Consider the following 23352-nt stretch of genomic DNA (forward strand, 5'->3'; position numbering starts at 1 on the left):
ACAAGAGATGGAGCCTGACATCATGGGCCAGATGGACTCAGCAGCTTTATAGGGATATAGCTTTATAGTCCATGCACTTAGATAAGAGTGGAGTGATGGGTGTATTGAAAATGTGGGATCTGAGCATGACGTGAATGGTATGGAATAAGGGGTGGATAATGTCCTGGGTTCAGCAGTAGCAGTCATTTTTCCCCTTCTTGGTAGCTGGTGCAGTGCAGTGTTTTGACTTTCAGCTCGGGAACAGAGCTGATAACAAGGATGTTTTGGTTTGGCCAAGGACTTTGTGAGCCTCATGCTCTGCCAGGGAGGAGGGGAAGCCAGGAGGAAGCAGAGACAGGACAGCTGACCCAAACTGACCAAAGAGGTATTCCATACCACAGCACGTCATGCCCAGGATGTAACTGGGAGTGAGCCGGAAGGGCTGGGAGTCTGCAGGGTTGGAGGAGGTATCGGTCAGAGCTTGGTCGGGCTGGGGGGGCGAGTTATCGGTCGGCTGGTGGTGAGATGATGTATTCTCTTCCCTTGTTATTTCCTTTATCATTATTATCATTGGTGGTAGCAGTAGTGATTTGTGTTATACCTTAGTTACTAAACTGTTCTTATCTCAACCCGTGGGAGTTGCATTCTTTTTGATTCTCCTCTCCGTCCCTCCGAGAGCAGGGGGAGGGCAAGAAAAGGGGGGGAAGTGAGCGAACGAGTTACCTGACTGGGTTTAAACCACAACACCCACTTATATATATTTATTTGAATTAGGAGGCTAGCTGTTGACAAGGGTTGTAGTGTAACACATCTCATACAAAACTGCTGAGGTATAAGTTCTTTAACAGGATGATTTGAAAACTTATTTTAAAAGTTTATATAGGTGGAAGAAATTTTGATTAATTGTCACTGTATTATGCCAAGGATCTTAACTTTGTTTAATGTTATTTTATGTATAAAGCATTAAGAAGAAATTATCTCCTATATAGTCTTTGATGACCACTGCCTTTAAAAGTTTCTAATTGTTAGGGCCAGAAAGGACTTCTACATCTGCCTAAAGGCGATCCAGCTTACAATTCATTATGCCCAGTGCAGGGCAGTGTCTTTGGACTTGGTGATTAGATTATAAATCTATACTGCTCTGATCCTGGTTTTATTCTTCAAACTTTCAAAAGATAACTATTACCAGTATATTTGTTGGAAACACAAGGTCAAAAAAAACTGATCTGAAAGCCCACAAGTTGATTTTGATGTTACATCATTTTCTAGACTGTATAAAGTGAAGACTGAGCGGCTATAATATGCACATTCAAAAAAGTCCACAAGACAATAACTCAAATAATCCACTGTCTTCTAACAAAACATTTCACATTATATCAAATGCCACCCAGCAAAATAGACAATTTATTATTTTGAATATTATGCATCTAAACAGTAACATAAAACCAACTTACCAAACAACAGATTATTAAGTATGCTTAATGTCATTGTGGGTTATGTGATATTTAAGTATCAGAGTTTCCTAGATAATAGTATGTCAGTATACAAACATGCTGAGAATAGAGCTGATATTTTTCCTATCAACTGTAAGGAAATTAACTTCCTCTGATTGTTTTTTAATGAGAAAAGAAAGTGAAAAGTTAATGTATCATTATTTAGACTATGAAAAAGCTTTAATAACGCAACATAAACTCTTTACAGGAACCAGCACAACAGGTAGTGTTATTTATAGAATCATAGAATAGTTAGGGTTGGAAAGGAACTTAAGATCATCAAGTTCCAAACCCCCTGCAATGGGCAGGGACACCTCACACTAAAACATCTTACCCAAGGCTCTGTCCCACCTAGCCTTGAACACTGCCAGGGATGGAGCATTCACAGCCTCCCTGGGCAACCCATTCCAGTGCCTCACCACCCTAACAGGAAAGAATTTCCTCCTTATATCCAATCTAAACTTCCCCTGTTTAAGTTTTAACCCATTACCCCTTGTCCTGTCTCTACAGTCCCTAATGAAGAGTCCCTCCCCAGCATCCTTATAGGCCCCCTTCAGATACTGGAAGGCTGCTATGGAGGTCTCCACGCAGCCTTCTCTTCTCCAGGCTGAACGTCCCCAGTTTCCTCAGCCTATCTTCATACGGGAGGTGCTCCAGTCCCCTGACCATCCTCGTGGCCCTTCTCTGGACTTGTTCCAACAGTTCCACGCCCTTTTTATGCTGAGGACACCAGAACTGCACACAATACTCCAAGTGAGATCTCACGAGAGCAGAGTAGAGGGGCAGGATCACCTCCTTCAACCTGCTGGTCATGCTCCTTTTGATGCAGCCCAGGATACGGTTGGCTTTCTGTGCTGTGAGCGCACACTGAAGCCGGATCATGTTCAGTTTCTCATCAACCAACACCCCCGAGTCCTTTTCCACACGGCTCCTCTGAATCTCTTCTCTGCCCAACCTGTAGCTGTGCCTGGGATTGCTCCGACCCAGGTGTAGGACTTTGCACTTGGCATGGTTAAACCTCATGAGGATGGCATCAGCCCACCTCACAAGCACGTCAAGGTCCCTCTGGATGGCATTCCTTCCCTCCAGGGTATCAACCGAACCACACAGCTTGGTGTCATTGTCAAACTTGCTGAGGGTGCACTCAATCCCACTGTCCATGTCAGCGACAAAGATGTTGAACAAGACTGGTCCCAACACCGCCCCCTAAGGGACACCACTCGTTACTGGTCACCAGCTGGACATTGAGCCGTTGACAACAACTCTTTGCATGCAGCCATCCAGCCAGTTCTTTATCCACCGAGTGGTCCATCCATCAAATTGATGTCTCTCCAATTTAGAGACAAGGATGTCATGAGGGACAGTGTCAAACGCTTTGCACAAGTCCAGGTAGATGACATCAACTGCTCTACCCCTGTCCATCAGTTCTGTAGCCCCATCACAGAAGGCCACCAAATTGATCAGTCAGGATTTCCCCTTAGTGAAGCCATGCTGGCTGTCACCAAGCACCCTGTCATTTTCATGTGCCTTAGCATGTCTTCCGGGAGAATCTGCTCCAAGATTTTGCTGGGCAAACTTGTTTGTAACAAGTTTATTTTCTTCTGCTTACAGGTTAAGTGAAGCATTTATTTTTGTACAAATTATTTGGTAATGAAACCTGGATCTCTTATGCCTGAAACATTAAGGTGACAGGTTAAGTACTTACACTTTCTCCTTTTCACAAAGACATGAAGGAAAATTGGGTCTCACACTTTTAACATGCATCTCGCATCTTAAGACACAGCTTAAGTAGTAGTTACAGCTTTCTCTGCACAAGATGAAGGGAGCAAGTTAGAAGATCAACTGAAGAGTCAATATAACATGTATTTTTATTTTTAAGGGAGTTTCATTGTTGATAAAATTAGAAACAACTTTTTTGAAGAGCTTGGCTTCTGAAGTACGTGTTGGAACCATTGTACGGTAAATGAATTTTCAAAGTATAGCGTGGAATAACATGAAGTAAAACCATCTTATGTATAATACCATATAAGTATGGAGCAGCAGGAGACAAGGATGCCTTCTTGATTAATATAAGTAACAGAGAAATGAGAATGAGAAAAGGATGCTGGGGATGGACTCTTCATTAGGGACTGTAGTGATAGGACAATGGATAACAGGTTAAGACTTAAACAGGTGAAGCTTAGATTAGATATAAGGAAGAAGTTCTTTACTGTGAGGGTGGTGAGGCACTGGAATGGGTTGCCCAGGGAAGCTGTGAATGCTCCATCCACAGCGGTGTTCAAGGCCAGGTTGGACAGAGCCTGGAGTGACATGGTTTAATGTGAGGTGTCCCTGCCCATGGCAGGGGGGCTGGAACTAGATGATCGTAAAGGTCCTTTCCAACCCTAACTATTTTATGATTCTATGATTCTATAACAGCATGGAAAGCACAGAAAAATATTTTTAGCAAAAGTAACAACAAGCAGGCTCCACTGTACATTAACAGTGGCTTCCTGAGAAGTGTGAATTAGCAATTTGTCAGATAAAGCAATTTTTCCTCCATAGAACAAGCATAACAGGTGCACATAATAACCTACAAAATACACATACTTAAATACACACAGTCCAAGTATAAAGGATAAAGCATGCAGGATAGAAATGAAGGAGAAAATTGTCAGGACTGTCACTGAAGTGCTACTTCTAATATTTGACAATCACCTCATTTTTACATCTTTCATTATGACTGACTTGATTCACCTGAGGATGAAAATGAAGGTGCTGAAAATGTAACTGCTCAGAAAAGAGGCAGAAGACTACTGTCATGGAAGATTTATATCTGGCCTTCTGTTTCCTAGAAGAATCAGCTGAGATCTTTTGAAACAATAATCCAACCTGAAATGCCTGCATCTACTTCAGTTGATGATCCTACTACTGCCTTTTATCCTCCATGCTATACATACAATCTCTATATATTGAAATTGTGTACATGTAGCCATCTTCTATAATGTTAATCCTTATAGGGAAAATTGCTTTACACTTAAACAGAGCGACTTCATCTGCGACACCAGTAAAGGCTAGAAAGCAGGGTAATGATTGGCAAAGCAACTCTGAAACCACAAATAAAGCAGCAACACCTATCAGAATATTCATGTTTGAGAAATGTGCATGTTAGAAAGGCTGAAAGCAAAATAAAGCTTTGAAGCAAGAATCAATTTAATATAGGGTAAAAAGCCATGAAAGAACCCAGCTTGGATGAGGTGGTTTAATTGCACAGTTGATGAAAAAAAGCTTACGAGTCTTCATAGGAAATAATACGTGCAAAGAACAATAGGCAAAATCCAGCACGTGTCCTTTCCTCAGTTTATAATAAAGGTACATATTTTCTGTGCACTTTGATAAGCAGCAATAAAACAAAGCCCACTGCTGGGCTTCAGAGTCTGTAAGAACAGCAGCAGCAATTACTCTTGGATTTGTGTTCCCTCTCTTCCGCACCACCTAAAATTCTCATTAATCCTAAAGGAAGGAAGACTGACTAGCTGCAATAACCAAAAGGAAACAAAAATGAGTATTTGACAGTCCAAGAATTTTTGGCCTTGATATATAATTTGTTTTTAGCCTTTCAGATGTTTTGAAGAGCAAAGAAGCAAAGCTATTATCAATGCTTTAATTGTAGTTCCTTTGAAAATCTAGGAACTAAATTTTGGGTCACAAATAACATAATGGTTTCCAAATTTTTCCTTTTCTGGAAATCATTCTTCTTCCACCTCCATGCCCCCACCCCAATTTAGGAACAACAAATACACCACATTTCACGAGTGTTTCTATCCTATGAGGTACATACACAACTGTAGAAATCCTTTAAAGATGAGTAAGTTGCAGATAAAAACCCAATAAATTTCAATGCTATGAAAAAAAATTATTTTTACCTATGTTGTCCCTTTGCCATTTCCTTCTTGATTCTATGCTACATAAATCTACTTTAGCCACTTCCTCAAAGGAAGATGACAAATTCTGCTACTAGTGGTATTTTGGACTCAAATAGGAGAGCACGATGAAGCAGACAGTTTTTCTACACTTAAATTAATATGTTACTCTAAATTAACATTTTGTATATATTAATAATTTCCAACTAATATGGCAATAAAATGTCAACTTTGCAAACTATTTTCCATGCACATTTCTTGATAATGCCTGAAATGTTGTTTTCGTTTTTTTTCATTTTTTTAATTTTATTTCCCTTCTTCTTTACTGGATGTAAGCAGTTTTAGTGATGAGGTGCGATTTTATGGATTACATTGCAAGCTAGGAGAGCAAATGAAAACAGCATTTTTCCATTCTAAGTTCATTCTGTTCACATAACTTTGTAGTTAGATTCAGAGCATGCTTTTCGGCTCTCACTTCCGTTTTGGCAGTGATGTTGTTGTTACTCATTGGTACTGGTTTGTTATTTATTGCTTACCATAGCATGGTGACTGTTTGCATCAATATGTGTGCACACGTCTTCTAATAAAATAAGACTGCTGTCCAGGACATCATCATCCTAGATTACTGCAGTGGTCCTCTTTATTATTAATTGCATATAGACATCTTTTCTTGTCTAGTTTTCTCTAGTCTTATAAAAATATAAAATATACCAAAAGCTAAAACTGAAAAAATGTAACTCTTCTGAATCAATAATTATTACAAGTTACGTTTATAAATGCTCAGATCAATAATGCAACCAAGTGTTAGCATGTCTCTTGGACGAAGCAGGAGGAGGAAGGGTAATTAGAAGGATCTCTACATAACAACAGATATAAAAGTATCTCAATATTCTGGAAAAATGATATTTCACTGACAGAAACAGCATTTGTCTGAATTAAATGTGACAGGAAGTTTTTGCTAAAAAACAAAAATCTCCATCTGTGCAATACTGTTTATGAGGTTAGAAAAGCAAATTTTATTTATTTCTATGAACTTTCAAATGTTGAGCCTAGCAAGGTCTTATACTTTCCTATTTGTCCTTATAAAGCATAAGTAAGATCATCCATTAATAGGAACCTACAGCTTTTATTTTTTTTTCTTTTTTAAGGTAGTAAGCATTATTTGACATGTTTGCAACAATGTTACAGAATTTCAAATGTATTTCGAATTTACCATTTGCAGACCAGACCTTAACTTTTTTAAGATGGTTATTATCATAGAATGCCAAATCTGAAATTATGAATGTTAGGTTCTTGCACATACATACATACTTGGTTTATAAAGCACAACCCACTAAGGTTCACAAGCTAGAAATCAGGTGAGATTTTATAGGAAGGTTATACCTTGAAGTGGGATACCATAAGTCCAAATGGGAGAAACCAAAAAGTTTGATGAGCCCATTGCTTAAGATATTTCAACTGTATTGGTGCTTTAGTCATTTTAAATGGAAAGTCAAATTTTGGAACATAACCAGAATAACTACAGACTCAGTAAGGAGATTTCAGCTGCTTCACCAATACTTCAACAAGGAGTTTGAAGAAAAGACAAGTGAGCCTATGGAGAGGTATGAATATACACACACAGAACAGTATTTGAAAATATTAAGCATACCTGTGTTCGCAGAATTTCACCTTTTGACAGCTGCATATCACCAGTCAACTCTTTCACAGTAATGCCTAGTGGTTCCAGTCGCTTGCTGAAGTAATTTGTCATTTCTGCTGCCAAAGCCTTCATAGGAGCAACATACACAATCTGCACCAAAAGGACACTTGCTTGATAAATGAGCAAACCTCACAATGTCGTTTGTTTCATGGCAACCATTACAAATCACAATTTATGGTGAAATACGATGCCAGGCGCTTACAGTGAAAAATCTTAATAGTGAGATATGAAAAGCAGTTATCTTTCTTGGGTAAGTGTGCAGATGTTTATAGGACAATGGATTTTGTTTATATAGCCTCATCACTTCGAAAATTGGTTCTGCATCAAAGCTAAATGCATTTTCATAGCCTTTTACTCACATAATAAGATTTTTAGAACACAAATAAGAATAGCTTTAGCAATAATGAAGTAAATCAAAACCAACCTTTTTAACTTGGAAAAGTGCAATACCCTTTAAAAGCTCCTGATTTAATATTTCATGTATAACATAAAATGGGTTTTACCTTACAAGTTAAAAAGCTGTTATTTACTTCATTAAACTCGTACCTTAAACTCATCCTTTTTGATAACGCCATGCTGAACATGCTGGCGAATTTCATGAAGGATTGTCAGCATGGCAATGTTAGTCTTCCCAGCTCCAGTGGGGGCACAGATTAGCATGTTCTCATTCGTGTTGTAGGCAGTCTCAAAAACTATAGATTGGATTCGGTTTAGTCTTTTCATGCCTTTAAAAGCAAGTTGTCCAATCTGTTAAAACAAACAGCACACATTTTTTTATTTCACATATATGTCTATGTGTATGACTCTATACATACAGCAATCATAAGAAAAAGAGTATGCTGTAAAAAAACTAAGAATGCCTGTTGAAATATTTAATATTCCAAAATTCTTACTCTGAGGCTTCCACTCCCACCAAACCCTCAAATATTGAATCTGTAAGGAAAACAAAATATAGCAGGATAACATCTGTTAAAATTAATCAAAATCTTTAGCCACATTCTATTTCAGCACTTGTTTTTAATCAAGAGTGTGATCAAAACTAATATACAGTAAAACAACTACCTGTTAATAATTAAATGTCAATAAATCAGCAATAATCAGTTCAGAAGAATATACATCTTTAAATCTAAGATGACAAACTACAACTACTCTAATGGAAGAAATAGCAGGAACCTGGTGAAGAAACAGACAATTAAAAAAAGTATTTATGATTAATTTTGCACAATGAAGTTTAAATATGCAAACACACACAAATTCAGTAACAACCTCCTCTGCTTGTGAAAAAATCTTCATCCTGCAATTGTTCATGTGGAACTTCCCCCAGCAATACTTACAGTAAACTGCAGCCTCTAAAAGGAATACAAAGCTTGTATCTGTAGTCCCAAATAATCCTTGAGAATGTTTAAAAAAATTAAATTATACAGTTAACAGAGGAAATTAATAGTTATTATAGTTTAATGCTTGTTTATGCTTTAAAACACAAATAATCTATTATAAAAACACTTAGCTCCTCTCTGCACTTATGAAAAATGAGATTTTCACCTAGAAAGAATTTCTGTAGACAGTTACAATTTCAGCATCTGGAGAGTCTAAGACTTTTTCAACTGAAGAACAAAGGTTTAAGATATAGAATTGATTTTCTAATAAACTTACTTTTGCTCAATTACTTTTCACAAACACTTAAAAGAGACTGCAGAACACAAATTCTTTCCTTTCTACAGATTTAATGACCTGCACTGCTTCTACTAGTTATCATGGAAAGTACTTTAGTGATATTGTGATGATTATAATTTTTATTTTAATTGTAGGAAACCATGAAAGTACAAATTCACTGTAAAGAACAGTCCTGAAAGCACCTTCTGAAGATCTCCCTTTCCATTACTCTGGGCACTTTAGGTAATTTGCAGTCATTTGCTATGGTAATAGCCTCTCCAATGCTAATAATATTATTTCCAATTCTTTTCCATACTAACCAAATTATTTGAGCAGTACCCAATTCATGACTATCTCAAGTAATACAAGCTTAAGAATGAGGCCTTTATTGGCTACTGAAATCAACTATTCTAACTATGTGACAAACAGCATTAGGTCTATCCTTTTGCTGCAGCTCCTTTGTCGTAGCCTCATGTGAGAGGCTGAGATGCAAATTACAAATTAAGGTTAATACATGATTTTCAAAATATATGAAAACACTACTCTTATATGTAGAGGCATGATGTACCTAATGATTGGTCAACTCTAATTTTATACTAGGGAACTTTAAATATTAAAACCCAGAACTCATTGACATAAAAGTCAATGGAAATGCTATGCAAGCAACACAGTCTTTCTTTTTGGAAAACGTGCTTTTCAATTTAGCAGTACCTTTCCCTTAGCAAAGCCTTCCAGTTGAAAACGTCTTGTGCAACACTGAAAAACCAAGTTCAATTCAAATCATGGATTTCATCTGTATTTATGGGATTGAATATATCTCAAATATATTCAAATACCTATTCTATACAGTTAAGTTTCTTCAGTGAAAAAAAAATATATCTACTCTAAGTACTTCAAGTACTTTTCATCAAGTTTCTTCAAGTTTTTTAAGTGTCTGAATTTCAGGATTACAACAGTTTCAATGTTAATGTTCTTTCACAGTTTATTCTGCTTGCAAGACTGCAGGGAAAAAGTTCTTTTTCTATTTTTTTTTCATTTTTTTTCACTAAGTTTTGTATACATAATGTTTACTTAGTATGTTATCTTCAAAATTCATTTCAGCTTCATGAATGACACTCTTATAAAGTGTTAATGGGTTTCTTGGAGACCTGCTGAACACATTAGTGCTATCAGGGTTCACCCAGTTATTTTTATGGCCTCCTTAGTCATTTTAGGATTCCAATTTGCCTATTACTTCATTTTGAGATTTCTTGACAGAACTTTGAAAATGGTTGTAATTTTCCTTTTCCCTCACATTCCATTCAACTGGTTTTAGAGGCTATTATAAACATTGTGAAGTTCATACCTACAAACACTGTTAAAAGTATTTATAAGGATCTACAGAAAGAAACTCACAAATACAACTAATGATTACAGAACTGAACTAAAAAAACACTACACTGCACAATTCATATGTTAGTTAAGCAGTTTTTAAACAAAAGCAGAAACATAGCCATCTAAATGAAGTGTGGTGTTAAGTACCTTCAAAAAATAACGACAAGAATTTTTCACAGTCACATAGGTGAGCATGCATGGCTTTATGTACACAGGTCTCTTTACAGTTGTGTGATTGTTAATACCCTTAAAGAAATCTTTAAGTGTCTTCTTATAGAATCACAGAATCGTTAGGGTTGGAAAGGACCTTAAGATCATCTAGTTCCAAACCCCCTGCTGTGGGCAGGGACACCTTACGCTAAATCATATCACCCAAGGCCTCATCCAACCTGGCCTTGAACAGTGCCAGGGATGGAGCATTCACAACCTCCCTGGGCAACCTATTCCAGTGCCTCACCACCCTAACAGGAAAGCATTTCCTTCTTATATCCAACCTAAACTTCCCCTGTTTAAGTTTTAACCTGCTACCCCTTGTCCTATCATTACAGCCTCTAAGGAAAAGTTCCTCTCCAGCATCCCTATAGGCCACCTTCAGATACTGGAAGGCTGCTATGAGGTCTCCACGCAGCCTTCTCTGCACACAATACTCCAGGTGAGGTCTCACAAGAGCAGAGTAGAGGGGGAGGATCACCTCCTTCGACCTGCTGGTCATGCTCCTTTTGATGCAGCCCAGGATACAGTTGGCTTTCTGGGCTGCAAGCGCACACTGCAGCTGGCTCATGTTCATTTTCTCATCGACCAGCACCCCAAGTCCTTCTCCACAGGGCTCCTCTGAATCTCTTCTCTGCCCAACCTGTAGCTGTGCCTGGGATTGCTCTGACCCAGGTGTAGGACCTTGCACTTGGCATGGTTAAACTTCATGAGGTTGGCATCAGCCCACCTCACAAGCATGTCCAGGTCCCTCTGGATGGCATTCCTTCCCTCCAGGGTATCAACCGAACCACACAGCTTGGTGTCATTGTCAAACTTGCTGAGGGCGCACTCAATCCCACTGTCCATGTCAGCGACAAAGATGTTAAACAAGACCGGTCCCGACACCAATCCCTGAGGGACACCACTCGTTACTGGTCTCCAGCCGGACATTGAGCCATTGACCACAACTCTTTGCGTGCGGCTATCCAGCCAGTTCTTTATCCACCGAGTGGTCCATCCATCAAATTGATGTCGCTCCAATTTAGAGACAAGGATGTTGTGTGGGACAGTGTTGAATGCTTTGCACAAGTCCAGGTAGATGACATCAACTGCTCTACCCCTGTCCATCAGTTCTGTAGTCCCATCATAGAAGGCCACCCAATTGGTCAGGCAGGACTTCCCCTTAGTGAAGCCATGCTGGCTGTCACCAAGCACCTTGTTGATTTTCATGTGCCTTAGCATGCCATCCGGGAGAATCTGCTCCAAGATTTTGCCAGACACAGAGGTGAGACTGACTGGTCTGTAATTCCCTGGGTCATCCATTTTCCCCTTCTTGAAAATGGGGATTATATTTCCCTTTTTCCAGTTGTCAGGAACTTCACCTGACTGCCATGATTTCTCAAACATGATGGCCAGTGGCTTCATAACTTCATTCACCAGCTCCTTCAGGACCCGTGGATGGATCTCATCAGGACCCATGGACTTGTGCACATTCAGATTTTTAAGGTGGTCTCGAACCAGTTCCTCTCCTACAGTGGGTGCAAGGTCTTCATTCTCACAGTCCCTGCATCTGCCTTCCAAGACTTGGGTGGTTTGGTCAGAGCCTTTGCCAGTGAAGACCGAGGCAAAGAAGTCATTCAGAACCTCAGCCTTCTCCTAATCCTGTGTAGCCAGTTCTCCCGAGAGCTTCCTGCGGGGTAGTTCTTAAACTACTGCCTCTAGCAATATATTATTCCAGCTTCTTTTAAAGTGGGTAGTGTAAGACATCGTTTTACCTTCCTGTTTGGAAGAAATTGCATACTATAGCCCCTGGACATGCAATTTTTTACAAAAATAAATAAATGTTTAGATAAATAAAAATGATATCCTACTCTCTTCCTGCTGGAAAGTAGTAATGCCATAGATTGACTTGGTAAGTGGCAATAAATAAATAGACATTCCAGAACAAGCTGTATAACAGCTTATCAGAGGAAGCTTGTTTTCTGGAAAGATACTAAGCCTATATAAACAGGAATATTAAGAGTGGAATAAAAATTAATAAAAATACAAACCATAGAAGCCTGGTTAAGAATTAGAAGGGTTTTTTCTTTTTTTGGTCATTTTTGTTTGTTTGGTTTTTTTTGGTGTGGCTTTCTTTTTTTTGGTGTTTTTTGTTTTTTGTTTTTTTGCCTCTTTTTTTGGTTTCCGGGGTTTGCTTTTTTCTTTGTGTTTTTTTGTTGTTTGGGTTTTTTTTTAATGGCATTCTGACCAGAATCTAGACTTTCATTCAACACACTATTTTCAAGTAACTCAAAAGAAAAATGCAAGCACTGAGCAATCAATACACAACATTCACGATCGCAATACACAAACAATGCATTATATTCTTTGAAAGGTGACTATGCCAGAACATACTAAGGATTAGAAAAGATACAAGTAATTCCAGATAAAAACAGTACCTTAAGACTTCTTCAACTCCTCATTTGGCTGAAAAAGTGTGACAAGTTACCCTCCCCCACAATTCTATTTTATTCCAAACAATAAGTACAAATGCACAATCCAAAACCAGTGTAGTGCTATCCTTAAAAATTAGTAAGGAAAAAAATGGATAGCAGACAAATTTGGAACAATAAGGACAGCAGTCCACAGTTTGACAAACATATTAGAAGATCTGTTTTTCTAATTTATCATTTGCACAAACTACCTAGTTTGTAAGCCCTGTGGGTGTATTAACATCAGTAAAGACTTCCACAGACCAAAACTTTTTCAGATAAACCAGTGAAATCCCTTCTTGCTTAAAGGTCTGGTAGCCACTGGATGGCAGAATCCTGTTTTTTACTGAAGGTGAAAGAGATGCAACATCCATCAGCTTTCTATTCCACAGCTGACTTAACAGTGTAAAATTCTACACAAAGCATGGGAAGTTTAAGCAGAATAGAATCTGAGTGCTATTCTAAGCAAACACAATTTCATGCCTCAAATGGTGCCATTTTTACATACGCACGAATCAGTGTGAAAGACCACTAAGAAACAACTCTTTCCACAAGCTAGATGATACTCAAGGCAGCTCTGATATAAATGTATAAAATCTTTATTTTTACTTCACTCAGCTTTCCAATTCTTTCCCAAGGAGTTTACTATTACAACTAATGCATTTATGAGTAAATGAGGTTAAATTTAATGAAGATACTCTAAATTAGCCATTTCATTAAAAATATATTTGTGTGTTGGTGCTCTAAAAGCAATTAAAAATAGGACAAAACTGTTAGTCATTAAATTAATAGTCATGAATGAGATCATACAATTGAGTCTCCAGGCAATCTACAGCTCAGAAACAACTGCTTTAACAGCACGCAACACAGCACAGGCAATCAGCACTTGAGAGTTTTAGTCATGCAATTCATTTGCCAGACCTTGTAATTCTACAGAGTTTAACAAATATTATACAGAAAACAATCACCTTTTTTTTTTCTTTTCCCAAAGCATACCTGTGAAACCTGCTGTGACCTATCTATGGTCTAAAGCACACTCCCTCACACAGCACAAGAGGGTGCTAACGAAAAGTACCATTAAAAACTGAGATCTTCTTTCGCTCTGTACTACTTCATGCATTAACACAGGTTGACATAAACAGCTTGTCAGATGCAATTAATCCCAGCATCACAAATTTTCACTTGGTGGCCCAATGTGCTTAGGGTACCATGTCAGCATTTTAGTAGCAGCTTCTGAACCCATGATTGGCGTGCACAGACACAGCAAAATATATCTCATCTAATCTATCCAGAACAACACTGGAAAAAAAATTTAATCATCTTTAATTCTTAGCAATTTATTTAGAAAATGTTATCTCCTGTAGTATGATCATATTTTATTGATTTATCTACAGAACATTCTCTTTATATTCCTCATTCCAGAAGAGATTTTGTCTTGTCCATATTCACTTTTGTAGTTTTCATGTCATACTAGAAATGTTAGTCATCTGTACTAATTTCCACAGCATAACACCACCCAAAATTAATATTCTAAAATGATGACTTCTTCTGTTGCACTATAACCAAATAATAGGATTAAAACTAATTTATCATAATCTATTGCACTTATAAACCAAGTTTAAGCTTTCATATTCATTGGCTTAATTTTAATGTAGATATATTTTAATCAAAGTACAAAAAAGTGCAGCAAATCCCATTCTGCACTCAGTTGTTCAGATGCACCTTTCAGTTAAAAAGATAACAACTGGTAACAGGATGAATAATCTACACTATTTTACAGGAAATCCATGAAATTCAGGAAATTAAGTTCAGATATCCCTTGTCTTGACATAAACAGTCTCTAGGCCATCCCTCCCCTTTGATGTACTTTGGAATGTTGCTGGTTAAATCATGTATCTGTGTATAATATACAGAGAAATATATATATATACACATGCACATTTTAATAAATACATTCCTACTGTCCCTCCAGATCATGAACATTTAGCAGCTCCCCTGCTTTCTAATTATACATACATATACATTTAAAGCACTTTGTGCCAGTATAAATCCTATTTTGTTACTGAAGGAACACTCAGAAATAAACATAAATGTTATTCCTGGGGACTTCCACAGCCTCCTTTTCCTGGTGATACTTTTCGTATTTCACTACTTTCATGGAGGTGGCAGCTCATGAGATTTATGAAAAATAATAAATAAAATATAACTGTATAAATACCATAAAAACAAAATTATTTTTATATCTTTTTGGGAGTACTATCTGGGAATAAAATTTCCCACCTACAACAAAGACTGAAAGGTCTTTCAAAGTGCACACAGACATTTTAAACAAAGGCTTATAACATAATGTCCTGGGTTCAGCAGTAGCAGTCAGGAAAACAGGATGATGTTTGGATCTGCTGCATTTAGCACCAAGCTATATCAGTAAGATTTCATTGGAGTTAGGGCGACAATTTTTGTAGGAAAAAGTAGCATACACGAAGATATGAAAATTACACAAGCACACCAAATAGAGCTTTGGGCCATAATCAGCAGTACAATTTCTTCAAGTAAGCACAAATTATGTCTCATCCAAAGTGTAGTACCTGAAGAGTTACATGCTATAAGTAAGCTTAGAGTAAAACACATTAGACAGATGCAAGTAACAAAAGGCGCCAAAGAACCAGCAGCTGGTTTTGAAGCTGTATAAGCTACCAGTGACTAGAACTAAAAGCAATTCTACATGGTATGGCTATGTCACTATTAGTGGCAAGCACAGATCACAATAATTTAGGTTGGAGATCATCCAGTCCAAGTCCGCATATCTCATCAGGTGGCCTGCGACTGTGTAGCTGGGTTTTAAATATATCCAAGGATGGAGATTCCACAGCATCTCTAGGCAGGGTGTACCAGCCTTTGACTACCTCACAGTAAAAAATTACTTCCCTGTGTTCAGATGAAATTTCATGTGTTTTAATTTGTGCCCATTGCCTCTGGTGCTGTCACTGGGCATCACTGAGGAGAGCCTGGCTCCCTCTTTGTTAATCATTCCCACATCATATATATGCTTGTAAGTGTATACACTTGTAAAAGTCCCCCGAGGCTCTTCTTCAGTGCTCTCAGCCTTTCCTCACACGAAAGATGCTCCAGTCCCTCAATTAGATTAAAAAGCCAAAAGAATTCCTTAGAAATGACAGATAATGAACCATAAGGGTAAAACTGTACTCTGATATTTTATGGAAAATAGAATCACAGCCCATTAGACTTCCCTGAATATGCTTTTATTTTGAATTAAACATCATCTTTTAGAAAACGATGGAGTCTTGATACTTAAAATTATCATCACAGTAACTGGTTCACGCAATAGGTATTTAAAAGTGGCAGCCAACAAAAAACAGGGAAATTTTCATACTCCTGAGTTATGTTAGTGTTATACAGAATTGTAGAATCAACTAGGTTGGAAAAGACTTTTAAAATCATCAAGTCCAACCATTACCTGAGGACTGCCAAGTTCACCAGTTCACCACTAAACCATGTCACTAGAGGCTTCATCTACACATTTTTTGAACACTTCCAGAGACGGTGATTCTACCACTTCCCTGAGAAGACTGTTTCAACGCTTGATCACCCTTTTGGTGCAGAAATTTTTCTTCATATCCAATCTTGGAGCAGCTTGAGGCTGTTTCATCTTGTCCTACCACATGCTACTTAGAAGAAGAGACCAGCCACCTCCTCACTTCATCCTCCTTTCAGGAAGTTGTAGAGAGTGATAAGGTCCCCCCGAGCCTTCTCTTCTCCAGGCTAAACAATCCCAGTTTCCTCAGCCATTCCTTGTAAGACTTTTGCTCTAGATCTTTCACCAGCTTCATTGCCCTTCTCTCAACCTGCTCCAGCACCTCAATATCCCTCTTGTAGTGAGTGGCACAGAACTGAACACAGTATTCGAGATGCGGCCTCACCAGTGCTGAATACAGGGGGAAATTATGAAATAACACAGAAATAACTGAAACGAATGGTCAACTGAAAAACCAAATTGTAGTGAAATCTAGTTGTAGAGAAATCCTCCTAACTATGGTAACATATGCACTCCTTAAAACAAAACAAAAGTCAATTGGAAAAAATAAATTAATCACAGAATAAAACACACTTTTTTTTTTTTTTTTTTTTTAAATTATCTGTCCTTCTATCTGGTCTCTTGAAGAAAGGAAAGAGATCGACTCAAAACCAGGAGGTTTTAGGGAAAGTATTTAATTTCACATATGACAGCTAAGAGCAAACATGCCTGCAGTAATTTCAACAAAAATCCTTTTAAGACTATAGATACATTGCCACCAACATTATCTAAACTATTCTCTTGACGAGCTATGCTACACAAGTGACTGTAGCAGTCATACCTTTATTACAGATTTCTGAATTATTCAACCACTTACAGTTGTATTAAAAGTACAACATTGAGAAATATTCTTTGGTTCAGTGTATAAATTAAACCCAAAGACCTCTGCATCTAAATACCCAAAAGCAGTTTGATAGAAATGACAGGACAGCATCATAGCTCCAAGGCTATCACTGCTCTGAGTTAAAAAACTGAAATAGCTTAGGTAATCTCCTCCCTCACAGGGAGAATTGTTGTGTTCCTCAGCCTAGGTATAATATGACAAAAGATTATAGACAAAATGATTATACCCTCTGGTGATTTGATTTGAGGAACTAGATAAAAAAGTATTTCAAAAAGATTTTTCCATAAAAGCAACTATTTCTAAAGCAAAAATGTACACAGATTTTGGCATCTAAATAGACACAAAGGCGAGACTGTGATTACAGAGACACTATTTATTGTAAATTCAAAAGTACCTGATGTCAAGAGAAATATTCTAGATTACAGCAATGAAACGAGATCAGAACACAGTCTCCTCTCAGAGCTTTCTAATGCCATTTGTGAATTACACAAAAAAATTATTTTGAAATAATGCAGCTCATAGGAAAATTGAAAAAGAAAAATTGCCAACAGCTGTGGCATTTCCTAATAATATTAGAAGTTAAAATTTTATGAAGACAGAAGGATAAGTTCAATTTGCTCACATTTCAACCATATCAACAGCATCTAATAGAGAGGGTTTCTTTCCCTTACACTTTAAAAATAACTTAATGCTATACAGTGTGAAATATAGAAATCTCTATGAAGTTTAAAACATTTAAAATGTTGTTACCCTTAACAACAAGGTTCTTCCTGGGCTGCTATGTACTCACGCTTCCATTACCACCACCTCCCTGACTTTTTTAGATGGAGCAATAAGAAAACTGATGCTTATTTGCCACAGACTATTTCACAGATTTTTCTTTACCCTTTTTTATTTTTTTTTTTCCCCCAATTCAGAGAACACTCTCATAATTCCTTACAGTTGTATACAAGTAAAACAGACTCCTAGCTCTGTTGATGTCACATTGCTCCCTTAATTTATTCCCCTGGGAAAATAGTATGTCTCTTTAAGAGGAAAGAGAAAAAGGAATCGTTGTTACAGGCATATTGTCTCAAAAGAAACTGTCATCAAAGAGTTAATACAGAAAACCCTTTTCTGTTTTTTTTTCAAGAATATAGACACTGCATGACAGAGAAACCCAACAAATAAATAGGAAAGGTAACAAGGGCATAGTGAAAGGAATTACATAAATTCTGTCCACTCGTGAGCAAAAAAGCTACTCTATTATCATGCAGCTTAGAAAGTGAAGCCCTTTTATGCAACGGTTTTAGCTATTTTTTTTCCCAAATAACGAGATTGTGTTATGATACAAAAGTATATATAAAACTACTTTGTGTAAGTTAAATTTTGATACGAATCACCATTTCTGAACTGGCAGAATTTTGTAACAACTGCATCTTATAAAAAAAAAAAAAATTCTAAGCAGTAAGTTGCGTTGATAAGGGCATACATTCATCTCCCAAAAGGTGTGGCTACTGCAACTAGCCTACACAGATAACTTATAAATCTAGTAGGGATGGAGAGTACTGACAGAAAATAGCATATAATTTTTGCCCAAAATTGAAAAATAGTGACCAGGAGGAAGAGACAGACACCAGACAAAAGGAATCAAGGTCCAGCCCCTCCCATACCACACAAACTTAAGTGAATTAAGTGAATGATTGAGGTATGGGTCAGGATAAAGAGACAAAACTTTCCATAGGGCTGCACCTGGGCATTTCCATTCAGCAGTTCTCAGGATTTAGATTAATGGAAAATTAAGACACTGAAAACTACAGAATCACAAAAACTCAAAGCTGATGAAGAAAATAGTTCTTACTTGCAAATAGCACTAGAGATTTAACAGAGCTTTCGCATACACTTTGAAAGGATACATGCTGCAGGCTAGAACTGGACCAGACTTGTTTTGCTGCTATAGTAGCTACTAATGTGCAAACCAGCTTTTTTTCCTGAAGTAGGCAAATTATTGATGCAAAACTTGAGAGAGGCACTCTTATTTACCTCAAAGATGGATCTGACAATCAGCTAAAAAGTCTCAACCTAAGGAGTATGCATAGAAGGGAGACAATCTCTGGCTTGTCCAGAAGGACAAAGGTTTACAGGTGTCAAAAACAACTGGAATAACAATCAGGAACACAGGAAATCAACTCCTACATAATCTCAGATGACTCAGAAAAAGTCCTGAACCTTTCCAGATTCAGGAAACAAAAGCAGAGAAGCAGGAATATTTGCACAGAAGTTTCCTTCACTGTATTATGTTCAATAACAAGCAAGCCCTATGAATGGCTAAGTAAAATCTTCTTCCTCTACATTTTGTTTCCTGCAAATATGAAGTTCCTATTTCTCTTCTCCTGATTAATTTCCATCAAGAAGAAACAAATTGTTTCTACTATTATCATTGTTATTATTATTATAGCAATATTTCCTATTTTTATCTCATAATAATAGGAATATATTATTTATTCATATGAAAAGATATAATACCTAAACTCTTATTTGATGTGTTCAGTTGCAATATTCTAATAGAAAGATCAAGTAGTAGGATAATTCCAATCTTCCAATTAGAATTCAGAAAAAGTATTTTGTTAGACAAAGATACAAAACACACATCTCTTTCCTGCTTTAAAAGACTTACATTACTTGCTGCTCCCTGTTGTTCTGCAGACTCAAACAACTACTACTCCTAAAAAATTTTAAAACTTCCATTATATTAGCTGCTACTGTGTGAACTTGAGGTTAATGGAAACTGCAAGTCTGAGATGAATAGCCTACCACGTATAAAGTCAATCTTTTAGTCATGCAGCTCCTCTATCCCAAAACCTTTTAAAAGCATCGAAAACTATTTGGTGATTTCTAACTGAATCCCTTGATCAACAATCTCAGTCCCATTTCTATTACTGAAAGACCCAGGGCATTCTTAACCTAGATAAGAGTTTCATGTCTCAAGGAGAGTACCAAAACGTGCGTTAAGTCAAAACAAACATTAAAATCAGACAAACTATAATTTGTCTAAAATATTTTTAGTGAGAGTTAATCTCCAAAATGTCACAGCATATCAGAATTAGCATACACCTGCCTCATCTTTGAAAATTTTCACTTTGAGATTATATATCTTTAAAATGAAAAACAATTTTGGACTTCAGTATAGTTTTATTTAGAATTTAAAATACTATCCTGTATTTCTCTTTAAATTGAAGATTGATTACTCCTAAGAATGAAAGCTTGCCTTCAGGCAAGCTATCAAAGTAAAGCAGACTACTGCATTCTTCTCCCACACTCATACTATGATATTCCATTGAGAAATGGCTATCCCCTAAACAGGATGCAGCAGAAACACATAATTCACTGTCTAGTCTTAATTACAAACATGACTAAAACTATTTTGAGTTGCTTTCATTAAAAACTTTAGAGATCTCTGCCTGTGCTTTATACCACTCAATTTAGTCAGTTAAAAATAACAGTTTGGAGCCTAAATAATGTCTCCCTTCAAAAGCAAATTTAAACCTGCCTTCAAAAGCAGGGTAACAGCGCTTGATACTACTACATTCTTTGAAAGTATAGGTATCTTTCAGTATTTTTATTTTTTAAATAAACCCTAGTTAATTCAATACGATTTTATGCACACAAAGGCATTGGTTACAAGTGTTCACATAGAAATGAATATTTAAACTGTTAACATAGAAGCTGTTTCAGTATAATATTTTCAAATTATTTACTTCAGCTTACCCTTAATACATGACATAAACTATTTTTTTCTAATAATACCTAACAAAACCCAGAAAAATTAACAGAGTGCTCTGAAGGGTAATTACAGTTGAAACGAGTAATAATTTTAATGCCTCAAGTAAAAATGAAAGAATGGTAAACAGAAGAATATTCCCAGAGGAATAACTATTGCTGTCATAATCTTTCTACAACTCAATTTTCTTCTCTTTTCAGTTAATTGCACAATACGGCTAACCAAGAAGGCAGTACTGCTTTACATTATAGATGTTATATTACTTTTTTCTGAAGTTTACAAGGGAAGACTGCAAGCACAATCAGTCTTTTTTTTTCCACAGGAACACAGCTATTTTGTTCTCCCAAAATCCCAACTAAATCAGCAGCATTCAAAGAAGTATTTCTACCTGAGCTACCATTAGAAAATAGAAGGTAGGTGACAGATTATGATCTTGTGTGGTAAGGTCACCAATGTGTGAGAATAATAAAAGTTCAAGTATCAAAAGACAAAAAGTACAACAGTTTTCAAAAGTATTTGTGAAATTTTTCATTGACCTCTGATTGTAATACACATTTTTGTATGTGCATTACCATCCACAATGAGTCAAATACATGGCAGTGAAAAAAGAAACATACTCTCAAGAAACATCTCCATGAGATCCATCTCCAAACTAAGCCAAACAAAAACTGGAAATATGCTCTTTGGCAGGGTAATCTCTTCCATACTGACTGTGTTCTTCAGCAAGACACTATGCACAGTGTAGCTGAGACTTTTGGCTGCCATATCTGGGTTTGTTTTTATTAAAACAAAACCATAAATTACTTATGAGAATTAGAAGTGCTCACAGAGTCCCCTTGCTAGAAGTGGTGTTCTTTTGCATAAAAAGCACCTCAGATTTTTTTCTTCCTTCTCTTTAAGCATTCAGAATGAGTTTCATTGGTTAAATCTTTACACAAATTAAAATCCTGACAGGTAAAAGCAGGTACTTAGATTACTTCTAGTAACAGGCAGATGCGTCTATTCCCACAGTGGCTCAGCAAGTGCTTTTCAGCAGTTGGTGCCCTTTGCTGGTTTGCCTTGCAAGTGTTCCCATCAGATTTTCAACCGTTTCAGTGGCAGCACTACACAATATACACACTTGGCAGCTGTTTAGAAAACGAAACAGGCTTAACATTTTATTCAAATCAGATGCAGCCAATTTTATCTCATGTTAACATTAAAAAGTGCAATTCTCTATTCACATTTACTATCTGCGTGAAAAAGAGGAACCAAAATCCCAAATAACTGTAATAATATGCAACTCTCACATGACAATACCTACTAAAATTTTCCAGCAATTTTTGCTTAGTACATCATACATAGCCATGCTAGTTTAAAGAACAGACTAAAAGAAATTTAAGTTCTCTATATCTGTCCTGTGTTCAGCAGTACAGATATTCTCCCTATTAGACTTTGACCCATATTGTCAATTAATTGTTCTTGGCTACAAACTTAAATTTCCCAAGAAGAGATAACTCAGATTTTGCAGAACTCTTTTCAATACAACAGTTGCACATTACTAGCACTTAGAATAAACAGAGTATCTATAAACAAGATCTAAGTTTCAATTACAACTTCACTAATGAAAGGACATTTGAAAATACGATTTTGTATTCACAGGGATTTTTTCTTGCAGTATCAAGCCTTTGAAAATAAAACTGTGTGCAGAAACACAACCCAGATTGACACAACAAAGAACATATTTATCAGTTTTTCATAGCATCCTTGACACCCTCAACATCTCCAGTGTCTTAAATGGGGCTTGTTCATGCAGCACAATCGCCAAGTTTCTAAGATGTTAAAAGGCTCTTATATGAGTATATAAACAGGTAAGTCAGAACAAAAAACAAACAAATATTGTATAATACATTATAGCTACTATACTAATAGTGTTTAGAAACTGATGTTTAAAGAATAAACACACACTCCTTGATAATCTTCAAAGAATAAAAGCACAAAACTACAAAATGTCTTCAACTAAACTAACACTAGGATAAAGGTAACTTAAAGAAAAAATAATCATATCGTATTTTAAGCAGTCAATTTTTAAGACTCTATAAGCCAGGGAAAGGCATTAGGTTACAGCCGAAAAGCAAAAGCCTTTTGACCAAAAAGAAAAAGGTAATTTTTCACCTTTGCAGAAAGTCATCTGAAAAAATCCAAGTAGATGAGCTAAGACAGCACATACTGCAAAGGAAACCTTCATTCAGCCCGATTCTAAACAAACCAAACTTGCCCAGTGTCAGGCCAAATTCAAATTCAATCCACAACATCACACCAAATATAGAAGCCAAATCCTATGAACAGGCCAAGAGGAGAAGCAAATACAGGCTCACATCTGATCAGTTATACAATGCATAGCTCCAAAA

General features: G+C 36.8%; 1 protein-coding gene across 3 annotated transcripts in view; it reads right to left on the minus strand.

Moving 5' to 3' along the window:
- Positions 1 to 23352, minus strand: part of ASCC3 (activating signal cointegrator 1 complex subunit 3) — a 280041-nt gene that overhangs the window by 195753 nt on the left and 60936 nt on the right. For all 3 annotated transcript variants that reach the window (XM_062608480.1, XM_062608481.1, XM_062608482.1), the window contains 2 exons: positions 7623 to 7823; positions 7026 to 7166 (listed from right to left, as the gene is read on the minus strand). In XM_062608480.1, the coding sequence (XP_062464464.1) occupies positions 7026 to 7166; positions 7623 to 7823 (342 nt within the window). The remainder of the gene's footprint in view (positions 1 to 7025; positions 7167 to 7622; positions 7824 to 23352) is intronic.

This window comes from Pezoporus occidentalis, unplaced genomic scaffold, assembly GCF_034315485.1.
Source record: "Pezoporus occidentalis ecotype Australia unplaced genomic scaffold, CSIRO_AGI_Poc_V1 ctg13, whole genome shotgun sequence".
NCBI lineage: Eukaryota > Metazoa > Chordata > Aves > Psittaciformes > Psittacidae > Pezoporus > Pezoporus occidentalis.